The sequence below is a fragment of the Equus asinus genome, chromosome 4, assembly GCF_041296235.1.
Source record: "Equus asinus isolate D_3611 breed Donkey chromosome 4, EquAss-T2T_v2, whole genome shotgun sequence".
NCBI classification, from domain to species: domain Eukaryota; kingdom Metazoa; phylum Chordata; class Mammalia; order Perissodactyla; family Equidae; genus Equus; species Equus asinus.
This window is the reverse complement of record NC_091793.1, coordinates 62,418,393-62,442,078: the sequence shown is the minus strand read 5'-3', so window position 1 is coordinate 62,442,078 and position 23,686 is coordinate 62,418,393. Positions and strand designations below refer to the sequence as shown.

At 49.1% G+C, this 23,686-nt stretch overlaps 1 protein-coding gene across 2 annotated transcripts; it reads right to left on the bottom strand.

Moving 5' to 3' along the window:
• Window positions 1-753: 753 nt before the first annotated feature.
• Window positions 754-21,707, bottom strand: CYP27C1 (cytochrome P450 family 27 subfamily C member 1). Of its 2 annotated transcripts, none has more exons than XM_044769200.2 (9): window positions 21,306-21,707; window positions 14,874-14,991; window positions 13,487-13,686; window positions 12,217-12,426; window positions 11,044-11,207; window positions 8,020-8,186; window positions 6,763-6,841; window positions 6,124-6,327; window positions 754-1,932 (listed from the first exon to the last, which is right to left on the bottom strand). In XM_044769200.2, the coding sequence occupies exons 1-9, from the start codon at window positions 21,688-21,690 to the stop codon at window positions 1,816-1,818; spliced, it is 1,644 nt and encodes a 547-aa protein (XP_044625135.2). In that variant the 5' UTR covers window positions 21,691-21,707; the 3' UTR covers window positions 754-1,815. The 2 variants fall into 2 exon arrangements, with proteins under 2 accessions (XP_044625135.2, XP_044625136.2); XM_044769201.2 differs by having other exon boundaries at window positions 14,874-15,064; window positions 21,306-21,688.
• Between the last annotated feature and the right edge of the window lie 1,979 nt (window positions 21,708-23,686).

The following is a 23,686-nucleotide window of genomic DNA, read 5'->3' as shown; positions in this document are numbered from 1 at the left end:
CCTCACTCGGCTTCAACAATTATCAGTGTTGGTCACTCCTGGTTCACCGTTCCCCCCTCATCACCCCAGCCCTCCACCCACTTTACCACCCTCCACAGCTGGGTTATTTCAAAGTAAATCCAAGATGTCATAACATTTCGCCCAATAACATTACACATTCATGTCTTTAAGAGAGATCTCCAAGAGGCAAGATCTTTCTCTTTTTAACACAACTACCTTTACCATACACAAAACATTAACAGTTCCTTAATATCGTCAAATACAGAGTCAGTGTTCAAATTTCCCTAATTAGCTCTTATGTGTCTCTTTACAAGAGGTTTATTTGAATCGAGGTTCAAACCAAGTCCAGCAGTGCATGTTAAATCTCTCAACCTGGAACAGCTTCCCTTTCCTCTTTTTCTTTTTTTGTCACTTATTTCTTGAAAAAGAACCGTGTCCTGCAGACTTCACTATATTCTGGATTTTGCTGATTGCATCCACACGGAGTTCTAACACGTCCCTGTACACCTGCGTTTCCTATAAACTGGCAGTGGAGCTAGAGCCTTCCAATTCAGCTTCGAGTCCTTTGGTAAGAATACTGCAGGTGGCGCCATGTACTTCCCGTCGACCCCGCCAGGCAGCTCCTTGTGTCTGAACGGTGGGTGCAGGGGGCCCCCTGACCTGCACTTCAGCGCTCTGCCCCGCACCCCACTGGGCAGGCTGTACCTCACTAGAGGGTCATGCTGTAGAAGAAGAGGTCATTTCAAGTTGCTTAATTAGTATCAATGTATTTTCATTTCAGTCTCAGACAGAAGAAAATGGTACCGAGTTAGAAAAGTTAATGTACAGACTGCCACCTCAAAGCGATCCAACATTTTGTCTGTTAACGACAGAACTTCATATTTAACTGCACATATTTTCACAGCACTCACACTAGAGTCAGTCTGTCATTACATACAGATTTCAACATTGTCATATACTTTAACACAAACGGTATGTGAAATGGATATTATTTCATTTTATTTAAGGTTTACTTTGCAGAATGACTACAGAGGAGAAAACAGATTTATGGTATATATTAGTAGGAAAGTGGTTTTTGGGTAAGGATTGTGTAGAAAGAATTATGGGATTTGGAACAATAGGTTTCAAGCCTGATGGTGCTGAGGGAACGTCATAAAATCGTGTTTTTTCTTATTAGTGACCAGCAAGTGGCCTGAAAGGCAAAAACTAATATTAAACTTCTTTAGAAGTTATGACTAGAAAAGAAAGTACAAGTCTGGAGAGAAAAACAAGAATCTGCCCCTTGAACCGTGAGCCCGGCTGCAGGAGCTCCACCTGGGGCTCAGGACAGTGCCGTCGGCGGTGACGCTTCCGTGGTTACAGCATTACAGAGGCTTCCTTGATGTCCCGTCTGCAGTGAGGACCAGGAAGTTGAAACCGCCTCCGAGCCTGGCGTCCCGGGGCAGCGTTAGAGAACACGGAGTCGCCACTGAATTTACCAGGAAAGCCACGCTGCCTCGCACAGGCGCACAGACCACTGGCCACGGAACGTGGAGCATGGGGCAAGGGGAAGACAACATATGAGGCACGAGAATTCAGCGCCACTGGTTCTTAACAGCTCTTGCCCCAAAGGAAAGGCAACTCTGGTATGCAGAAGTAAAACAACCATCTTTTCACACTACTTTGTGTGAAGATTTGCAAGTCTCCCAGAACTCGGGAGGCCAGTTCAGAACCGAGACAGCCTCTAAGCACAATCACCTTCCTCCGCCGTCGCGCTCAGTGACACACGAGCACCCAGGGCGTGTCAGTCCACCGGCTGGGTTTAAAACTCCAGGCTCACTTTCTGTTAACGAAGCACACGTGGATGGGCTCCCCTGGCGTCAGAAGCCCGTGGGTTCTTGCAGGAACAGCTTTAGTCCAAGAAGATGTTTTGATCTCAAAATGTTGAAGCAACTGAGAAGAGAAAGAGAGAGAGGGATTTAAATTGGGAAAGCAAAGGATTCGCAGGGCCCTGCAGTCCTCCTGTCACGGTCGCGCGCTGCAGGTGGCCAAGGAGAGGAGAGCACCCCTGTGGAGGACAGATCCCTCACTCAGGGGGATGCTGGCTGTCTGAAAGCAGGGCGTTAGGTCCTGGACAAGAGCCCGGCGTGTCCACCGAGCAGCTGTGAAGCCGGTGGGACAAAGATCCGCAGGCAGAACGTCCAAACGACCACGTTTTATCAGCCACGTCAAACTTCTAACTCTATTGCTTCCCCTTTAGGTGCAGACAAAGAAGGAGTCAAAGGCCAAGGAGAGAAGAGGAACGAAGCGAAGTTCCAGGTCCCCGGCGGGTCCAGAACCTGGGCCCCTGCAGAAGTGATGCGGACACAGCGGGTACAGCTGTGGGGAGCAGGAACCGTCCTGACGGACTTTGTCTGCTGATGGCCTTAATTTAAACAGTCCTCATTTGTAGTTTTGTTCCATTTCTGACTTCTGCAGTTCAAAAGAAGAACCAGGCCTGCCTGTCAGGGTAAAACTGGAAAGTGCCTCAACAGCGGGTAAAGAACGCCAGAGGATCCTCAGCCTAAAGCGACCTCTCCCCACCAGCTGGCCACCGCCCGAGGTTCAAAGTCACCCTCGGCTCAGGGAACAGACGCAGCCTGCTGGGAAGACCTCTGTCAACCCTCCAAGGGTTCCTGGAGGGGAGGGGGCGCCCTGTCCCTAGCCCGTTAGGACAGTGGGGGTGGCAGCCTGGCTGTTGATCCCTCCCCTGCCCAACCACCTAACGGAGTCAGGTGTGGGAACGCCTATCGTCACGTGACCCAGGCCGCCGCCCCTCCCCGGCCCTGCCTCTCTCTCCAGCCTCATGGTCCAGGCAATGAAGCAGGACCCACTGAGGGTCCTCGGGCGAGTGGGGGCTCTAGGGGCGTCGGCAGGGGGCAGGGCTGCAATGGGGACATATGCCGAGCTTGTCACTTTGTCCCTGTTAAAGAGCCAAGCCAAATGACCTGTATTTGGGCAGCTCCATCATGTTCTGGCATCGAGATGGCTTCATCTAAACCTCCAACTTCTGACCTTTTGTTCTGACCCCCTAGAATGCTGGCACATTCCCACTTGGCAGAAGGAGAACTCAGGAAGGTCTCTCCACTTCAAGGCCAACATGCCACACGGTCTTTCTTCCTCTGAGTGGGCAGCACGTGCTCATTGAAAAGCCAAAATTACACAGGAGACACAAATGCAAAAAACAAAGCCCCCTCTTCCACCTCAAGCCCACAATTCCCAAGGAGCTGGGGCCGTCTTCCAAACATCCTCGGTGCCATACGAGCAGCTCGGTGCCATACGAGCAGCTCGTTTGTATTTCCACAAACGCGGTTAACAGTGACCACGAAAGCCCCGCCTGCCGTCCCCACGGGGGCAGGCAGGCTCGCTGTTCTGCAGAAGGAGACCACTGTCACTGACGTGCCAAGTGTCACCAGCGGGTGTTGAATTTATCAGTTTGGGAGGATGGCCACATCATTTTTCTCCTTCAATTTGTTCTTGTGGCGAATTCTATGGATACACTCTCTTGAGGTGGGCGCCCTAGCACCCTGAAAACACCGGGTCTGGTGAGGGCGCACTGCTGTTTCACACACTGCTGGATTGGGTTTGCCAAGCTCTCATTTAGGATATTTTTCATCTTTGATCGGGTTAGCTGGTGGTTTTCCTTTCTCGTATTATGCTTTCTAAGTTGTATATATCAAGGTTATGCAAGTCTCATAAAAGTGAGACTTCCTGTCTCCACTCTCTACCTACACAAGATGACCGCCGCCTGCCCACCGAGGGCTGGATGACACTGTCCAGCTCGGCAACACTCGGGGCTGGATCTTTTTACCACCGACTCAATGTATTTAATATCTGAGGTCTCTTCTCTTTGAGTCAAAAGGGGTAATTTACATTTTTCTAGTAAACTGTACATTTTATCTAAGTCTTCAACTTTACTAGCAAAAAAGCTATTTGTAGTATTTTTTTGATTAACACTAATCCTCTACAGCATTTGTAGTTATGTCTCCTTTCTCATCCTTGGTGCTGTTCATTTCTGCCTTCTCTCATTCTTTTCTTGGCGGTTATAAACAATGATGCTCCCTTTCCGTGCTCACACAGTAGAAAGGACTCTAGGTGAGAACTTCAGCAGCACATTCATGTGTTAATAGCAGCAAACAAATAACCCTGTCGCCACCATCGAACACCCGATTCCTGAGGCTCCTCGCACTCCGTCCTCGTGCAGGAGCGCCGGCCGGGCCCTGTGGCTCCGGGTGTCATCTCCAGTTCTTCGGGCAGCCGGAGCCACGAAGCAGAAGCCTCCACAGCTGACGGAGGGCTGTCGGGCAGCCACGGCCCCACCTGGCCGAGAGGGGCTGCGGAACACACGGCAGCCTTTCAAGGAGCCTCAGACCTTCCGGAAAACACGCCCGTGCGCAGACACTGGGCGCAGGCGTGCGGGCAGCAGCTCCCCCTTCTTCGGCACAGACTCTGCACATAGACGATTGTTATTCCTCACACACCCACGAGACAGGTATTTGGCCATTTCGTGGATGAGGAAACAGGCTCAGAGTGGCCGAGAGACCAGCCCGAGGTGTTGGAGCCAGAAAGCGGCAGAGCTGAGACTGGAGGTGGCCCTGGAGCTCCATCCCTGCCACAGCCAGCTGCCTCTCCCCTGGGACACACAGCTCTGCTGGTAGCACACCTTTCAGCCCTGCCACACGGCGGCCACCCGCATGCCGACACAGATGGGGATGGCCAATCTACACAGTCTGCTGGGTCCCGAGCCTCCCCCTACCAGAGGCAGCCCGGACCCCAGCAAGCTGCTCCCCATGCATCCCTCTGCGCCTCCTCCCCTGGGCAATAGCCCCTCACCTTCCCAGCCCTCAGGGCCCCACCCGGGGCTGACCATCCAGAATCTCTCTCAGCCCCCTGCCAGGCCGGCCAGGCTTCCCCAGTCCCTGACACTTCTCATGCCATCTACCGTAAAGGTCCCAACCCCTCAGCGCTCTGCTCCAAGCTCTGTGAGCCTGCAGGAAAGCACCTCCATGACAAGCGGGAGAACGCAGGAAGGAGTCGAGACACCCTGCATTGTGCCCTGCACCCGCCACGCTGTGACTGTGGCAAGCGGCTCCAACTTTCTGAGCCTCAGTTTCCTCATCAGTAAAATGGAGAGACTGGGTCACCAGGAAATCCCCATGTTCTCCCAATGCCTGAGTCAATAACAGTAGCTCCCAAACCTCAGGCCAAGGCTTTCCACGACTAACGTGTTAGTGGTATAGTCTGCCCATATTTGCAGAAAGACTAATGGGTAGAATTTTCTCTACGATAGGGTTTTCTTTTATAAAGTGTTTTAGTTCCAGACATTATTTAGTTCCTGCTATAGCCTGAACTCAGATGCCGCATGAGCACAAATTATCTATTCTAATATTTAGAGATTAGCATATAAGGTGTTCTCTAGCAAAAACCAAGCCTTCCTGATGTTTTGCAACCTAAACAAGCTCAAGAACCAGCTTACCAGGTCAGCAGCCGAGTCACAGAAATGAAGGCGGCGGGGGCAGCCAGCACCGGGCAGGTGTGACTGCCGCCTGCGGGCCGGCTCTGACGGGAGGCTGCCTGTGAGGCCAGCACTCACAGGGCAGACACAGCTGGACACTCTCTCAGACTCCAGGTTTCTCAGAGTACAGCCCCCCGGACCACTGAAGCCAGCCTCGCCCAGCAGCCCCACCCCAGACCCACCAGATCACATCTCTGTGCCTGAGGCCCGGGAACCTGCATTCTAAGGAGTTCCCTGATGACTCCAGGCTCCACAGTGTTTGAGGACGGCTCGTTTGACATCTTCCCACTCCCTCTCTGCAGAACACCCGCTGTGATGAAAAGAGTTGAGCTCTTGGGCCCTGCAGACCCCGACAACGACACACATATGCAGCTCCCAGTTCTTCAGGCCCGCAGCTCTCTAACTTCCGCCCCATGATTCCAAGGAGGAAAGAACAAGGCAGGCACCAAGGGGCTACAGACGGCCAGGCGGGGGTGGCCTTCTACATACAGAGAGGACGCCACGGAAGCTCCGGCTGTACGTTTTCGGGGTCATGGTTCCTTTTCTCACCTGAGTGGCCCCAGGCACGCCCAGGGGAAGGCCTGCCCTACCTGGATCAGGGCGAGGTGGATCTCCAGCTCCGCAATCCTGCGCCCGATGCAGCTCCGAACCCCGTGCCCGAAGGGGATGGACCCGAAGTTGTCAACTCTGTCCAGGTCTCCCTTCCGCAGCCAGCGCTCGGGCCGGAACTCCTTGGCCCGAGGGAAGTTCTCGTCCTCGTAGGAGGTGGCGTAGTGGCAAAGGGCCAGCTGGGTCTGAGGAGACCATTTTCAGCAGAAAATAATAAAAAACAGGACCGCGCGAAAGCAGAGCAGAAGCAAGAGCCCTCGCTGGACACCCCTCCAGAGCTGCTCCTGGCCAGGAGGAGCCCCTGGGGGCCAAGGGGCTGCCAGACCCAGCGCTCCCGGGGCGGGGGAGGGGGGATTGGGGGGGACAGGCTACTTCCGGGGGCCCCAGGAGGTGGGGGGGGACAGCCTGTGAGCTACAGGAATATCGGGCTTTTTTCTGCCAGAGCTGGATCACACACCTCACCTCCTTGCCCCGAACCCCATCTTCATCATAAAATACATGCAGAAGGGAAGGAATCCCGCTGATAGCTGCTCAGGTACAAGGACTTCCTAAACCCACGAGCAGGTTTCCACTTCCACCACCCTGCACAGCCCAACGCCCACCCGGGGCAAGAAACTCACGCCTTTGGGGATCAGATACCCGCCGACAACCAGGTCTTCCTGGGTGACCCGGCCATTCCCGGGCAGCACTGGAAACAGCCTGGAAAGGAGCCAACGGGAATGAAGCAGTGACTTAAATGTTTTACTAAACATTTAAAAGTCTGGATATAATGCCATTTTCATTTCCTAAAAAGTTACACATGGTACAGTTTCAACTACAAAATCTTGCAAGGACCTCCGTGGCTCCTTAGCTTTGCCCACGAGGCCCCGGGCAAGGTGACAAAGTCCCACCATCAGAGTGGTTCAGGGGGCCGCGGCGCGGAGCCCTCCCCCCGCCACTGCGGCCGGGGAGGAATTCGCGTCGGATCTGTGTGAGCACAGCTGCCAGCCGGCAGAGTCCACGGGGCTCAGGGGCCAGGAAACACACTCTGAGGAACGCTGCTTCAGCATGCCGATCACCTCAGGGCGACCCCAAGAAGACCTGAATAAAGCTGGAATTGACATGTAACAGTAAACACACAGCCAGCTTTTTTGAGTTTGGTTTTGGAGATTAAACAGCATGCTGCAGCTTGAGGGTGCAATACAACTTGAAGCAGCACCATCGAGTCAGGTTTAAAAGTCATTCGGTGCATAGTATGTAAATGCCCTTTGCTCCTTGTCACTGGTCCCCTCCACAGAGGAGCGCTGTGCCCTGGACCCCTGATCTTGGAGGAATTTCACCAGCACCTGCTCCCACTCCCACCCCAACCGCCCAAGGCCGCCACCTCCGTCAGGCTCCAGCTTTTCCAAGCGTCAGGAGAGCCCTGACCCGGAGTAAATGAGCGTCACTATTTGGTTTCTCCAGCCCAACTAGGATATTCACACAAGAGCCACGGCATTTTGCAAGCAAGCCTGGTAATTCACCAAACAGCTCAAAATACGTTCCTGACAAATCAGCCTTGTTCCACTTTATCTTCAGAGGAGTGTTTCGGGAAACAGTTGACGAGCCAACTGACTAAAGCAGGCACAGTGCTAAAGGATGTTGGAGGACGGCTCCAAAGACCTTTAGGAAGAAATTAGCATCTGAAGCCACAAAACAGAAGAGTCTTTCTGCTATTCTGACCAAGGCAGAGGGAAATAAAGAGAGTTACGAATCTCTCCTTCCTAAATGTTTCAGCCACTGAGGGTAGTGGAGCGTTTGTTTAGGACGCAGTTTTTAAGTCAAAAGCGCAGTCGTGATGGAAAAGAATCACACGTAAAGGACACAGTTTTTGCCGTGAATTTTGGTGAGCCTCTTACCTCAAGGTTTCCTTAAGCAGAGCTCTGACCAACGGGACTTTGGGGACATCTGTGGCCGTTGGGACGTGCCTTTCCCCCAAATTTTTAAGTATCTGCCGGTACACGGTCTGCTGCACTTGCGGGTGCCTGGCAAGGAGGTACACCGCCCAGGACAACGTGAAGGCCGTCTAAGGAAGAAGCAGGCACAGCAGTGAGTGACAGAAGGGTCTGAGCCGCAGACAGCATCAGACGGGAAGTCACGGGGGAAGCAGTGCGGCGTGGGCCACAGTCACACAATTCTATCAGAGCATTTTATGTTTTACCAAAACACAAGATTATTTTCCTTAATTCACGACAGAGAAAGACAAATATTTTTGGAAAGTAACATCAGCTATGTGATTCAAGCGCTGCCTCCGTGAGGAGTCACAGGGAAAATTATTTGGGAACTTTTTTTAACCGCTTGAGCAATCTCAGTGGAGCCTGAGAGGATACAGGGATGCTGGTCAAGTCTGGAGGTTGTGCCTGGAACTTTCCGTGACCTTCTTTGCAAGGGTCACCTGATTTTTGCTGGAAAGGGCCTGAGGCTGCCCATCAGCCTGAGAACCATTTCGATCTTCTGGCATCCTGCAGGCCACGAGGGCTGGGCTGGGCCTGCTCTGCTCTCCCCAGTCCAGAGGGGATGGGGCGTCGTGAGAGGATTACTCGTTATCCGTTGTTCCATACACTTATCAAGTAAAGCAACATGTGAGGATCGAATCGCTCATTTGTGCAAAGCAGTATCACTGTTTATACCACTTCTCAGACTGAAGATTACATTTCTGGTTATTGAGAATAATTTTATTTTATTCTTCTAGGTTCCAAGATTTTCACTTAAATCAATACCACTATCTAAGTAACTATTTTCTCTCTCTTATAAACAAGGGAATTCCACAGAACAAATGCCCTTTCATCTAAGAAAAAAAATCTAACATAAGTAGGCCATATGGATATCATTTCCCTTAATAGGTATTTTATGTTTTTAGATAGCAAGCTTTCCTATAATACGCAACAGAAAGTGTAATCTCTTCCTTGTAAATGATAAGGAAACAATTTAGATGCTGCTTATTGAGAACAGAAAATTTCTATTAAAATCACATTTTTGCAAAAAAACTAAACATGGTATATCCATACAATGGGATACTACTCAGTAATGAAAAAGCATAAACTACTTTTATATGAAACAAATGGATGAATCTCAAAATCATTTTGCTGAGAGAAGGAAGCCAGATGCGATACATACTGTTTCCATTTATATAAATTTCTAGAAAAATGCAAACGATACACAGCATCAGAAAGCAGATCAGTGGTTGCCTGAGGTGGGGGCATCGGGAGGCATGGACTGAAACGCGGGGGAGGAAACTGCGGTCGTGACTGTGGTGGTTTCATAAATGATTGCATCTGTCAACAATCAGTATTGAATTGTAGGGTTTAAATGGATGCAGTTTACTGTGCACAAATTATACTGCATAATGTTGATTTTTAAAAATTACACCTAAAAAGTGACTATGAAGTTGTAAGACGGTCTCCTGATGTGACTTTCCTGGCTTCCAGAACGGGTCCTTTCCACACGCCACCCCGTGGTGATGCTCTCACTTACCACCAGGGGGCAGGGGGGAAGTACCTCCAAATCCGCCCAGAGACAAGGCGGTTCCTGGAATCGAGCTTTCACTAGCGAACACACCCGCACCACCCGTCACAGCCACACAGCTAATTAGACTCCATTGACTGCACTGACTCCCTCCATTAGCCTGCACTTAACTTACATGCTTTTTGTTTTATTGTCGTGGAAGATTGGTAAGAATAAATAGTATATACTAAGTTTTTTTGCCTTTCCATGTTTAAGTGACATTGTAATAAAAATGTCAACCCTAGGGTTTCCCCCTTTAGAAGGAGCTCTTGCCTTGTTCAAGCTCAGGAAACGCCCCCCACAAAGGAGAAGCTGTGGGTCCCAGGCCTCCTGCGCTCTGAAGTGCTAGAGGCCGTAAGACACCAGGCAAGCGTCCCCACTTCACTCGGCTGGCCTCTCCCCCAGCATCGCCAGACCCGGGCCCTGCTCGTGCTGCTTCACCACCTCCTTTTAGTACACTTACAATTTCTCTGTACATACACCCACATGCATGTCACTTTTCATCCATGAATAAACGTACCATATTACACACGTTTTTGGAGGGAACTTGGCTCCTGTGCCCCCGCACCTCCCAGCCCCCAGCCATGTTAACAGCCTGGTGTGCGCCCCCCATCCTCCCCTCCATGGTCACCCAGTCCCTCACAGACACGCACACGCACAGGGACGGGTGGGGCGGGGCCCCGTCTCTTTTCCTAAGGGGACACAGTAGACACACTTTTCTGCATCTCCACTTCTCACTTAACAACGGAGTATGGAGTTCCCTCCAAGTCAGTCAGCAGCGCTGCGTTTCATTCTGAAGCTGCGCCCTCCTTGGCCACAGCATATATGCATCTGCTGCGACAACTGAATCTGTTCACGGGGATTTTATTCCAAGCTGATACACATATTCATAGGTCAAACTGCTGATTAAACTTTTCTGTCTTCAATGCTCTCTTTAGCAGGTTTGGTTTTAAAGTTATGCTGCCTTTATAAAACGAATTGGGGAGCTCTCCATGGCCAGGAATATTTCAAATGATAAGAAGGTTTTTAATGTCTGTGCCCTCTTCATTTCTGATGTTAGGAAACAATGGACAAATGTTTGCAAATCAGGAATGATTTCTAAACTTTAAAACATACTGTTACTTCGTGTGTTTGATAATGGAACAGTAGTTACATTTTTTACAGAATTCCTGTGCACCTTGGTTTCACGTTTTATACATGTGAAGAATAAACAACAAGGTAGGGCTCTCTCCCGCCTCTCCTCTCGGCAGTGAAGCAGCTGCTCAGCTGGTGCAAGCAGGAGCGTGTTCTTAAAGTACTGCCTTCCAGCTGACGCCTCGGAAAGGCCACCCGACTTAACCGCTTTGCCTATGAGAAAAGAGCACAGCCGGCCCGCTCACCGTGTCCACGCCGGCCAGCAGCATCTCCGTCATGTTGGCATAGATCTCCTCCCGCGAGAGCTCCTGGCCGAGGACGAGGCCCGTGAGCAGGCCCCCTCTCACCCTCTCCCCTCGGTCCATTCGGCACTGGATGTCCCTCAGCTTGTTGTCAACGTGAATTTGGCCTGTTTGAAAACAGCATTTCTTTTGAAAGAAGCTTTGGTTAAGAATAATCTCTTGGGTCTCGATTCCCTCTTCTGTGGCAGGTCCAGAAGCTACACAAAGCCCAGACTGACTTATTGTCAACCTCAGAACGGCATGCACACGCTTGTTTGTACAAACAAACGAAAAAGTTAAAGACAAGTTAAACATCTCTTCCTTTTTTAAAATAATCTATAAGATATTTGCAAATGTTTGCTTTCCTAATCAAACAGCCAAAAAAGGTCTGGAGTAACAAGAAAACAGATTCCTTTTTTTTTCACTGTGTTTCCAGAAGGGAGAACGAATTGAGAGGAAAGGGCCACGCATATTATCTGAGATGTTATCATAAAAAGATCCAAGCATGTTATATGCAGCAGAAGCTACATATCACATGAACGCTGACCTCCGGAAGACCCCGTGGGACGCTTCTTTCAAGGTTAGCATTGCTCTAAATATTTTGGAAATCTTTTTTTTCCTTTTTGGAAACCCTTTTATAGTACAAGTTTTAGCCACACGAGAAATCTTGCTTTCTGGTTTCACCTTGGGTTTGAGCAAAATGGTTTTTCCTAGCTTCTTACCAGGTAAGAAACAAATGAATTTGTCTCTTTCCAAAGAGCTGCAATTGAGAACGTTCAAATGAATGTGCACAGGCCTGAAATTCCCTCCGTCTTCTAAGCAACGGCCGAGTTACTAGACCAACGAGATCATCTCCCACAAACAACATGTACTTGATATATCACTGCTGGCACGTTTGTTAAAATAAAAATAATGTAAAGATGAGAAATCGGTCACATTACTTATAGTCAGAACTCACATGCTTTTTGCTCATTCGAGAAGCCAATCTAAAAGTTCATGCGTCCAAACAACCACACGTGACTACATCGGGTGGTCTTCTCCCTAACACCGTCGTCTGCGTGGGCGTTAGATACGCCACAAGCGGTCAAGTCAGCTCAAGCTGCTTCTACAGAAGGTGCCCCTCAAGTCTCCTCTTACTGAATTTGAAGAGTCCATCCCAGGACCTGCAGAATTCCCGCCAGGGTCTCGGGACGAGCGGGCGGAGCCACCTGGGGATGGCGCCCGCGTACATGGATGTCTTGAACATGCTGAACATGAGCCCCAGGGCCTCAATGTAGTCCAGCGTCGGCTGCGGGACGCTGCTCTCCAGGCAGCCCAAGCGGCTCTCGTAAAGGATGGTGGCCACTCCTGCGTGGGAAAGAGACTTTAAGAACCGTCTTCTAGATTATGACAGTATCAACACTCACCATCTGGCCATAAAAGCAATTTTCTAAAGCGATCTAGGTGCCTTTCGCGAGGGGGCCCTGTGCCCTGCCCGCCGAGGTTTTCTCCACGGGATGCTGGATTCGAGGGCAGGCCTCTCCAGCCCCGCCCGGCCCTGCCCATCACACCTCCGTTCCCCGGGTTTGTTCAAGAACCACGAGGCAAAACCGCCACCTGACAGCCGCCTGCCCAAGCTCGGGGAACTGAAACACGGCTCCCCCCGCCACAGAGCGGGGGCCCAGGCCAGAGGGCTGCAGATGTGGAGGGAACAGCCTGAAGGGGTCAGGCAAGGGTGGGATCCTCCAGCATGCTTACAACTCACTTCTCTGTTGACTCTCTTACTACTTTTAGAGAACATCAATATTAGAACTTTTAAAAAGTTAACTTAAAAAACTAAATTTGAAGTAAGGTAAACATAAAAAAAATGAGAAAGCCGACAGAAGGTCCTCCAAAAAAAGCAAGGTACAGAAGAAAACGATTGGTATGCTACCTTTTACTTTTTTAAAGTAAAAAGAGTATTCCGTGTACTTCCTTGTATGCACATAAAATATTTCTTGACGATACATACGAATCTGGAGACCTCGCCGGGTCAGGAAAGAGGAAGTTTTTTCCATGAATACCTGTTCGGGTTGATTTTTGAACCCTGGGAATGGACGACCCATGCAACGTGAATTTAAAAAGCTAAACTGACTTCGGAGTAGATGCCCTCCAAATTTCTGTTGCTTTTTAAAAGCTGTGCTAAAAGAAAATGTGTAGTAATTAGGAGCATGGGTCTTAAGTTAAAAAGACCTGGATTTAAAACTAAGCTTCTGCCACTAACAATAGGGGCAGGTTTTTGGTTTCCCACTGGTCGCCCCGGGCTCAGCTGGCACTGAGAGGAGCATTAGCAGCACACCTGGCTCCCGGGAAACGCTCAGTGAACTTGAACTACTGTTTCTGACCAATATCCATTCTTCCATCCTCCCCACTCCTGACTTCACCTCACCTTCCATTGAATATTTGAAGAAAAGGTCATTGACATTGGTCACAGTTTCTCCATCTTCTGCCTGGCTCTTGAGGATGTAGATTCTTTTAATTAAATCAGCAATTACTTGGTTGATGTCTCCTGAAAAAATGGCCACATCTTTCGGCTTCAGAATTCTTTGTCTCAATACACTTCTCATCTTGAGCCAGTGTTCACCCTCCCTAGAAGAACAAAGTGAGTTTCAAATAACCATACTTATACTGGCATTCTGGAAAGGAAATCAGGGAATGTCTGAAAAATTTCCCAGCAATAAAGAATCAACCAGATCTGCTAATCCAAACGGAATGAAGACAGGGAGACACCTTGCAGGGAGAGGGCGCGACTCGGCCTTGGCGCCCCTTAGAGCACCAGCTCTTGCCCTTGAAGCAAGCTTGAAGGGAAAAAATTGCCAGTGGGAATCCTGTTTATAAAAGTGAAATGATTTCCATTGAAAACCTTGCAATGATATTATAATAGAAAAACACGGGACTGCTCTGATTAGCAAATAAGACAAGAGTTTACATGTACAAACTCCTGAGCCCTGAGCTCGTCTGAACTCCTGAGCTCCGAGGCTGCGGCTGATGCCAGGATGCCCTGGAGAGGGCGCAGGAGCTGTGCGTCATCATTCGGCCGCTGCCCTCTGGGGCTGGACAAGGGAGAGGAGTTGTTTGAATATTTCCCTCAAGACAGAAATTGAGGGACCTTGGTGACATCCAGTTACAACTTTTATTTACCATATTTGAGAAACTGATGGTTGTATTTCTCTCCAATTCATGTATAAGGACAGATATATCACAAGAGCCACAAATAGAATTTCTAAACCTTAGGGATTTGGACCGGGGATCTGTAGCTGCTCTGTGTCCCCTCCCGGGCTGAGAGTGTGCTGGCGAGCTCTTGGAAGGCACAAAGGTGTCACTGAACCTTGTTTAGAAATAACAATCCTAATCTGTTACGAGACGCTCGATGCTGGATGTGCCCAGCCCCTCCTGGAGGTCTCCTAAAACAGCTGAGCGCCCTCATCCCTGTCCACGACAGATTGCGTGGGCTTCAGCTCTCTTGGCTGTCACTGAATGGACACCTAAAGGCACAAAGCCTGGCTTGAGAAACAGCTCCTCCCCATGACGTGGCCACCACCACCCCCATCTCGTCCCTGCCATCCAACGTCTTCCCAGAGAAGGAGCGCGAGAGCCCCAGACCGGCCCTCGGGCACCGGCCTTTAGGAGGTCACACAATGAGGCTACTTTGACCCTACTCCACGGGGAGCTCTGTGCTGCATTAAAAGCCGGCTTTTAGGAGCCCGGCACTCAGGGAGGAGGTCTCCTGGAGCTCCTCGGTCCCCTCGTGACACAGCCTGGCCCCACATACTCACGCCGAGATGAGCCCGGTGGATCTCCCTCGTAAGTCTCGGTACTCCTGCCAGGACCCCATGTTGGCTCTCTGGGGCGCAGCGCCCTCCGCCCGGAGCACCTGAGCCACCATGTCTCGGTCTGCAATAGATACTACAAACTGAGGACCAAAGTGAGACTTGAAGATTTTTCCATATTCCCGTGTGTGCTTCTGCTGCAATACCGTGGAGAAATCAAAAAGGAAAAAATACACAGATGTGATATACCTTTGACATAAACATTCCTGTGTGTTAGGGGAGCAGAAAATTGGGGCAGAGAGAAGCTCTACATTATACAGAGCGGAATCGGAGTAGTAACTTTGAGGACTCCTGAGATAAATGTATTTTCAGCCAGCCCCGGCGGTCTAGTGGTTAAGATGCGGTGCTCTCATGGCCCCAGACCCAGTTAGTTTCCCGTCAAGGAACCACACCACCCATGTGTCGGTTGTCAGACTGTGGTGGCTGCGTGCTGCTGTGACGCTGAAAGCTCTCCCACCAGTATTTCAAATACCAGCAGGTCACCCATGGTGGACAGGTTTCAGCGGAGCTTCCGACTAAGATAGGCTAGGAAGAAGGAGCCGGCCACTCACTTCCGGAAAAATTGGCCATGAAAACCTCACGAATGATATCACGCCAGAGAGGAAAGGGGGGAGCGGCGCAAAAGACCAGGCAGGGTTCCACTCTGCTGCCCACAGGCCACTACAGTTGGAACTGACCCCACAGCACGAACAACGACAAAACATTTTCACATCATTAATCATAGTCATAGAAGTTCTCCTCTTCTTTAAATATTTTTTTAAAAAATACCTTAGCTATGTGAAGCGACAAGAGAGGAATGTGGACGTGGACAAACCGCAGAGCCTTAACCGTCCCGAGCCACAGGCTCTGCCAGCTCCTCGTGCAGGCCCTCGGCGGCGCCCCCAGCCTGCTCTGTGCACAGCCCTCCGTGAGCACTCTGCAGGAACCTGTGAAAACGGCCCCCCACAAACCAATGGAAGCAATGGCATCCAGACTGGGAAGGGAGGAGTAAAGCTCTCCCTCTGCAGATGACGGGATCTCGCACACAGAAAAGTCTAAGGAATCCACTAAAAAACTATCAGAACTAATAAACAAGTTCAGCAAGCGTGCAGGATATAAGATCAATATACAAAGTCAATTGTATTTCCATACACTAGCAATGAACAATCCAAAAATAAAATTAAGAAAACAACTCCATTTACGTCAAAAAGAATAAAATACTTAGGAATAAATTTAACAATAGAAGTGCAAAACTTATACTCTGGAAACTACAAGAGATCGTGGAAAGAAATTAAAGAAGACCTAACTAAATGGAAAGATAGCCCACGTGCAAGGATCAGAAGACTTAGTACCATTAAGACAGAAATACTCCCCAAAGAGATCCGTAGAGTCAACATAATCCCTATCAGAATTCCAACCAGCTTCTTTGTAGAAACTAACAAGCTGCTTCTAAAATTCATATGGAAATGCAAGGGACCCAGAATAGCAAAAACAATCTTGAAAATGAAGAACAACGTTGAAGGACTCACCTTTCCCAATTTCAAAACTTACTATAAAAGTGATGAAAATAATGTGGTACTGGCATAAGGACAGACATCTAAATCACTGGAATAGAACTGACAGTCCAGAAATAAACCCATACATCCATGGTCAAGTGATTTTCAACAAGAGCGCCAAGACAACTAAATGGGGAAAGAATACTCTCTTCAACAAATGGTGCTGGGACAACTGGATAGCCACAGACAAAGGACGAATTTGTACCCTTATCTCACACCATCAACAAAAATTACTTTAAAATGGATCAAAGAGGAATTTAAAACTATGGACCAAGAACAGTTTAGTGGATACCAGGGGAAAGGTGGGGTGGGGGGTGGGCACAAAGGGTGAAGTGGTGCTCCTACAACATGACTGACAAACATTAATGTACAACTGAAATTTCACACGATTGTAACCTATCACTAACTCAATAAAAAAAAAAAACTGAAAAAAAAAAAATGGATCAAAGACCTAAATGTAACAGCTAAAACCAGAAAACTCCTAGAAGAAAACATAGGGGTAAATCTTCATGACCTTGAATTTGGCAATGGTGTCTTAAGATATGACACCAAAAGCACAAGCAACAAAAGAAAAAATAGATAATTGGACTTAAAATTGTAAATTTCTGTGTTTCAAAGGACACTATCAAGAAAGTGAAAGACAATCCCCAGAATGGAGAAAATATTGGCAAAGCACATATCTGACAAAGGACTTCTATCTAGAATATATAAAGAACTATTATGACTCAATAGTAAAAAACCAAATAACCCAATTAAAAACTGGGGAATTATTTGAATGGATATTTCTCCGGAGAAGCTACATAAACGGCTAATAAGCACATGAAAAGAAGCTCAACATCATTAGTCATTAGGGAAACGCAAACCAAAATCACACCCACTAGGGTGGTTATAATCAAAAGGACAGGTAATAACAAGTTTTGACAAGGATGTGGAGAAATCAGAACCCTGGGAATGTACAATAGTGCAACCACTTTGAAAAACAGTCTGCCAGTTCCTCAAAAGGTTAAATACAGAGTCTCCATTTGACCCAGTAATTCCACTCCTAGATACACATCCAAAAGAAATGAAAACATATGTCTACACCAAAATTTACAGCAAATGTTCACAGCAGCATCACTCATAATCCAAAAGGTGGAAATAATCCAAATGTCCACCAACTGATGAATAGATAAGCAAAAAAATGTGCTATATCCATACACTGGAACAATTTTTGTCCATAAAAAGAAATGGGGTACTGACACATGCCACAACATGGAGGAACTTTGATAACATGATGCTCAGTGAGAGAAGCCAAACACAAAAGACCACATATTATGTGACTCCATTTACATGAAATGTCCACGGTAGGCTGATGTACACAGACAGAAAGTAAATTAGTGGTTGCTTAAGGCTGGGGGAACAAGAGAGTTGGGGAGTCACAGGTAAAGGATGCAATAGGGGGTTTCTTTTTGAGATTAAGAAAATGTTCTAAGATTGATTGTGGTGATGGTTGTACATTTTAAATGGGTTAATTGTATGGTATGTAAATTATATCTCAATAAAGCTATTACCAAAAAAAGAAATCTCAATAAATGTAAATGGGTTAAACTATGCAGTTAAATAATACAGGAAGGGAGGAAGGAGAGAAGGAAAGACGGAAGGAAGGAAGGAAAGAAAGAAAGCAAGAAAGAAAAACACCCTTCAGCATGGTTCAGCATGACACAGCCAAGGCTGAGCATGGGGAAATGACGAGGGCCCTCTTTGGCATCTGCCAACACTTCTTATTACTCAGCCCCAGAAATGAGTGAAGTCTCCCTGCCTGGAGATGAAGGCACTCAGACTCAGCTGGAATGCGTCAGGTGCCAAGGGGTCACTTCTGCCTAACAAACAAGTTGCCCCAAAAGAGTGTTCCTCCAGGTCTCTGAAGGGGACCACTGATGAGAGGACTGTTAACAGGAACTACTGGAACATGGGCCACTTCTCAGGCAAATCCAGCTACTGGACGGGCATGACCAGCACAAGGGAGCCACTGCGCAGGCGGTCAGGAGAACAAGAGAGATGATCCAGAGCGCTTACGGCACTTTTTGGCGGTGGAACTTGGAACGATACAGTCAGTCATAGTACTCAGTGTTTGTGAAGACATTGAGAGCACAGACTCTGGGGTGAATCTTGGCTCACAGTTGGGTGACCTTGGAAAATTGGTCCCACTGTGGTCCCACTTGGTCCCACTGTGCCACAGTTTCCTCACTTACAAAATGGAGAAATAATAGAATGTACTTCACATATAGGACTTAGAATTGTGCCTGGCACAGGAAAGGAATTTTAGAAATGTTCATTATTATTATTATTATTATTATTATTATTATTATTATTAGAGATTGGCCCTGAGCTAACATCTGTTGCCAATCTTTCTTCTTCTTCTTCTTCTTCTTCTCCCCAAAGCCCCCCAGTACATAGTTGTATATGCTAGTCATAGGTCCTTCTAGTTGTGGCATGTGGGACGCTGTCTCAGCATGGCCTGATGAGCTGTGCCATGTCTGTGCCCAGGACCTGAACCGGTGAAATCCTAGGCTGCAGAAGTGGAGCGCTTGAACTTAACCACTCGGCTACGGGGCTGGACCCTCATTACTAGTTTTTTTGATATTAATACAGCTTACAAAGCCCTTCCACACCCTAATCTCATCTGACCTCATAATAACCTATGAGACGGAGGAGAAGTGTTGGTCTCCTGCATAGAGGAGGAAACCGAGTTCCAAAGAGACTAAGAGATTAGCCAAGAGCTTGCAGAAGGCGAGCATTTGAACACAGGACTCCTGGTACCAGCAATTCTCCTCCGCTGTCACACGTAAGACAGCCTCCGGTGACCCAGATTATGGTGTCTACTCTGTCACTAACTAGGTGTGAGCTCACTTTGGGCGTTTTCCACCTGTAAAATGAAAGCTTGAACCATATAGATGAATGCTAAGATCCCCTGTGAGCTAACATTCTGAATTACAAGTCAAGTGAAAGTAAACTGGGTGTGATGGTAACAGAATAATCCTCTTCCTCTTATCTTAGAAGGGCCTGATGAGCAACCTGGAGAGCCGGGCAAGAGGGTCTTACTAGAACCTTATCCAGTCTAGAGCAACCTGCATTCGCTTGCAGCCCAGGCTTCAGAGTGGGCAACCCATCAAGCAGTCACCAGGGGTCCTCAGAGGGGAGGCAGAAGGATGAGCACTCTTGCAAATGCATCAGGGTGCCTGGAGAGTGAAGGAAAAGGGGAGCCTCAGGGGGGATAAAGAGGGAGCCCTGGGGCCCTGCCGAGTGCAGAGTGCACTGAGACAGCACCAGCTGAGTCAGGCGGATGTCCTCTGGCAGGGCCATCTTGGACAGTCCTGGTGAAGGACGTCGTCTGAGCCTTGGGCAGCAGCGCTGGGTCTGGGTGATGGCTGGGAGCAGGGAAAACACCCACGTGAACTGAGACACTTCCTGCTAGTGGAGAGGTGGATCCTGCCAGAGATACGGGTTTTAATGGCTTCTCAAAGAAAGCCGTGTGTGGAACAAACTTTGAACTAATTGTGTGAGGATAAAAGTAGGTGGAAGCAGAGGTGGATAAACGTGAAAAACCAAAACAAAAGCTGAGGCTGTACTGAACTTGTCAACAAAATATTGTTTTTACCATATGTGAAAACTAACACCCTGATATCTTATATTCAGATTCCACACGGAAAAGAGAGAAAATCATTTTTGACCCCTAGAAGCACGTCTGGGTAAAAAACTGTGCGCGGTTGATGTGGGGGATGGAGAGGGCAGCCAGTTGGACTTGCAGTGGAATTGAAATCGCTCCTCATGCTCCACTGTTCTTTCTATTAATGACCTTTCTCCTTCACCTGCAGCCGGGGCCTCTGCAGCATCATGGATGCTTAATGGTTGAGCAACAAAGCAATGAGGGAACCCCAGGTGGGTGCTGACAGCAGGCTTCCTCTGAGGAAGCTTTGACGGATGGAGGGGAGGTTTTGAACAAAAGGAAGTAGGTGGTGGGGAAGGAGGGTGTCCTCGGAAGAGGTCCCAGATCCCAGATCCCAGAAACAGCAGGGTGTGCTGAGGCGGGAGCCCTGAGAGGGAGACGGCAAGTGGAGGAAGCAGATGCCACCGCAAGCGCGACGGAGGGGCATCTGAGGACTCGTAAAGGCAGAGGGTCACCCTGTAAGGAAGGACGCAGTCTGAGGCGGGCACGGGAAGCGCAGCAGCCAGGGTCACGACAAGAGCTGCGGAAGGAGCGGGTCCCAACTCTCTCTCCAAGGGCTGTCGGAGCGGTGCGCTCGTCCCGGGTCCCTGCCTCGGGCCCGGCTGGACGCCGAGCTTCACTTATTCCCTTGTCGACCCCGTCTCCTAGAGGTTACTTAACGCAGAGCCTCCGAACCTCCGCTCTTTTTCGAGTTCTTTTCATTTATAAAACAAATAAAAAGCACCAGAAACGAACGCAACGCGACCTCGGCCACACAGGCACAGCACCCTGCAGAGCCCGGCGCGGCTCGCCCGCGGCGGGGAGGGCGCTGCCTCGGGCGCTCCTCCAGCCACACGCCGGCCTCCCTCGGGCAGGGATCCGCGGGCCCCGCGCGCCCCGCTCGGAGCCCCTGCCCGCCGCCCCCTCCTCGGACACCCCTGCCCTGTGCTCCTCCCTGGGCCCCCACCCCCGGGCGTCCCCTCCCCAGCCGGACCTGGCTCCTCCTCCCTGGCGTCCCTCCCCGACGCCCCTCCTGGGATCCCCTCCCCGGCGCCCCCTCCCGGGATTCCCTCCCCTGGGCACCCCCTCCCCCCAGCCCGCTGCCTTGGGAAGAGCAGCCCCCAGCCGCTCGCCCTCCTGGCCCGGGCGCGCTGCTACCTGGATCTCGTGGATGCGGCTGAAGCCGTCCTTGCAGAAGAACTCCACCAGGTTGTTGAGAGTCCGGGGCCCCGGCATGGCGGCGAGGCTCCGGGGCCCCTCTGCGCGGCCCCCGTTCGGCGGCGCCCCCGGCCGCCCCGCTCCTTTGTCCTCGGCCCGCGCCCCCGCCGGCAGCCGCGGGGCCCCGCCGCCCGGGAGCCCTGCGCGCTGGGCCGGCGCGCTGGGCCAGGCTCTGAGCAGCCGCGCCAGCAGGGCCATGGCAATCGCTGGCGGGGCGGGCTGCTTTCAGCGGTTTGTTTGTTTCGGGGGCTGCCCTTTGGGGTGGCTCTTGGCTCTGTTTTAACTTGCAGGAGCAGCGCTTGTTCGAACTCATACCGCCTGGCATCAGTTTACACAGACCGGTGCTAAAGGCTCCCTCCCCTAAGGCTGGGAGAAAGGGGTGGTCTGTGATTAGACTGCGAGAGAATGAGGCGGTTATTGTTTTTCTTCACATCGGATTAATTCACCACAAAGTTTTAAGATCAACCCGATTTCCAAAGTGGCTAAAAAAAGAAAAGTGTACTCAGATTTTAAAAATTATTTCCTTCCTTAAAAATTACTACAGAGAAAACACCAAAGAAGCCTAATCTGCCTTTTTTGTACTTTAGAAATAGTTCTTCATGATTTCAATTATACAATTATAATTATAATACAATTACAATTATACAATTATAATCAACATGCAAACTGAGAACAAAAATGCTAGATGACTTGGCAGGTGGTTCACAATATTGTAAAATGACCACATTATTATTTTAGCACAAGTTTCTGTAATGATAATGACGATGTTTCTGTTGATGGCTTTTATGGGTTTCCTTCCTTCTACCCCAGAGCAGCTCTGGGAGCAGTGAGGAAGTGGGGCTGGCTGAGCGACTGCTCAGAGCGTTTGGCTGCCCGCTCTCTCCCAAGGACTGGCCCTGTTGTGTGATGCTGAGAGAAGAGCATGCCTCATGTCAAGGTGAGAAGGGAGAACGGTTTGCGCACACAGTTCAGATCTCTGTGCCTAGCTTCGGAGAGGAGGTGGGCCAACACGGGAGGGCCTTGATGTGGGCTGGGTGGGCAGGGGGCGGGGGGGGGGGGATGTCATCTGGTTTTGGGAAGGGAGCCCAGAGTCTGAGTTAGGAGCTCAGCAACTTACTCTGAAAACTGAGAGCATTATTTAAAGACTTCATCCAGTTTGTGCTCGAGAATCGAAAGTTAAAAAGAAAAACGTCTACAAACACAAGGTGTTGTTAAGCAAAAGTATTTTGTTTTTGATTAGTTTACACCTTTACAACTCTGTTAAATGTATGCTTCATTTAAATAATTATAAGTATGTAAGTGAAGCAAAGAAGACCATAGTTGTTCAGTTTCTAGAATTTGGCTAATAAGTACTCAGCAACTCTTATTTCTAAGGCACTATAGCTGCAAGGGATGCAGAGTAAGGCATTAAGCCTGCCTTTAAGGAGCTACAACCCCTCAGAAGAATACAAGAGGTGCACAAGCACAAGCCAGATTCACACAAGTGTCATGAAACTGGTCCAGAGTGTGACGGGGATTTGGGGGAGGAAGAGACCACATCTAGCCAGAGGGCAGGAAGGGGCAGTGCAGAGGAAAGACACCCTGAGAGAAGCAGCCTTATTAGGCAGGGTTTGGAGAAAGGGCCCAAGTTCAATAGGCAGAAGTGGGGTAGTAAGTCACCTAGAAGGCAGAGAATGAGGAATAGCACAGTAACTTTGTTCCTAGAGACTTTTTAAAGGATTTCTGAGGGTTACTGGTCTGCAGGAACAAAGAAGTCATTAAAGAAACATATATTGTAAAAGGCAATTCAGTCCATTCTAGACAAAGGAACTGCTACAGATAGATTTATATACACAATGACTTAGGGCTAATTAAGACAAAGACTGTAGTAAAGAGAGGAAGGGAGAGGAGAGTAAAAGAAGACAGGGATGTAAGACGAGGAGGAAGGAAGATCTCATCAGACCTAGGAACAGGTTTTCACAGAGTGCCCTTGCTCCCTTGTGTCTTAGGATATCATCTCTGGAGACTTATGAAGTTTCATAGTTGTGCATACAATAAAGTTATCAGTTCTTGAGATTTGCCTCAAGCCCTCGTGAAATTCAGCCGAAGGGTATTTTAGAGGCTCAGTACATTGGTCTAAATTATCAACCTGAAATTCTGCAATAGAACAGTAAACTGTTTTCTTCCTACTGTTGTGTAGCTAATTATTTTTTTGTGAAAAACATGCATGAACCCAGAAATAGAATAAATCATTCTGAGTGGGAGAATTTCTTTTACTCTAACCAAAAACAAGTTATAAAAGTAACACTTCGGTCTCTGCTTAGGTTTTTTCTAATGAATAT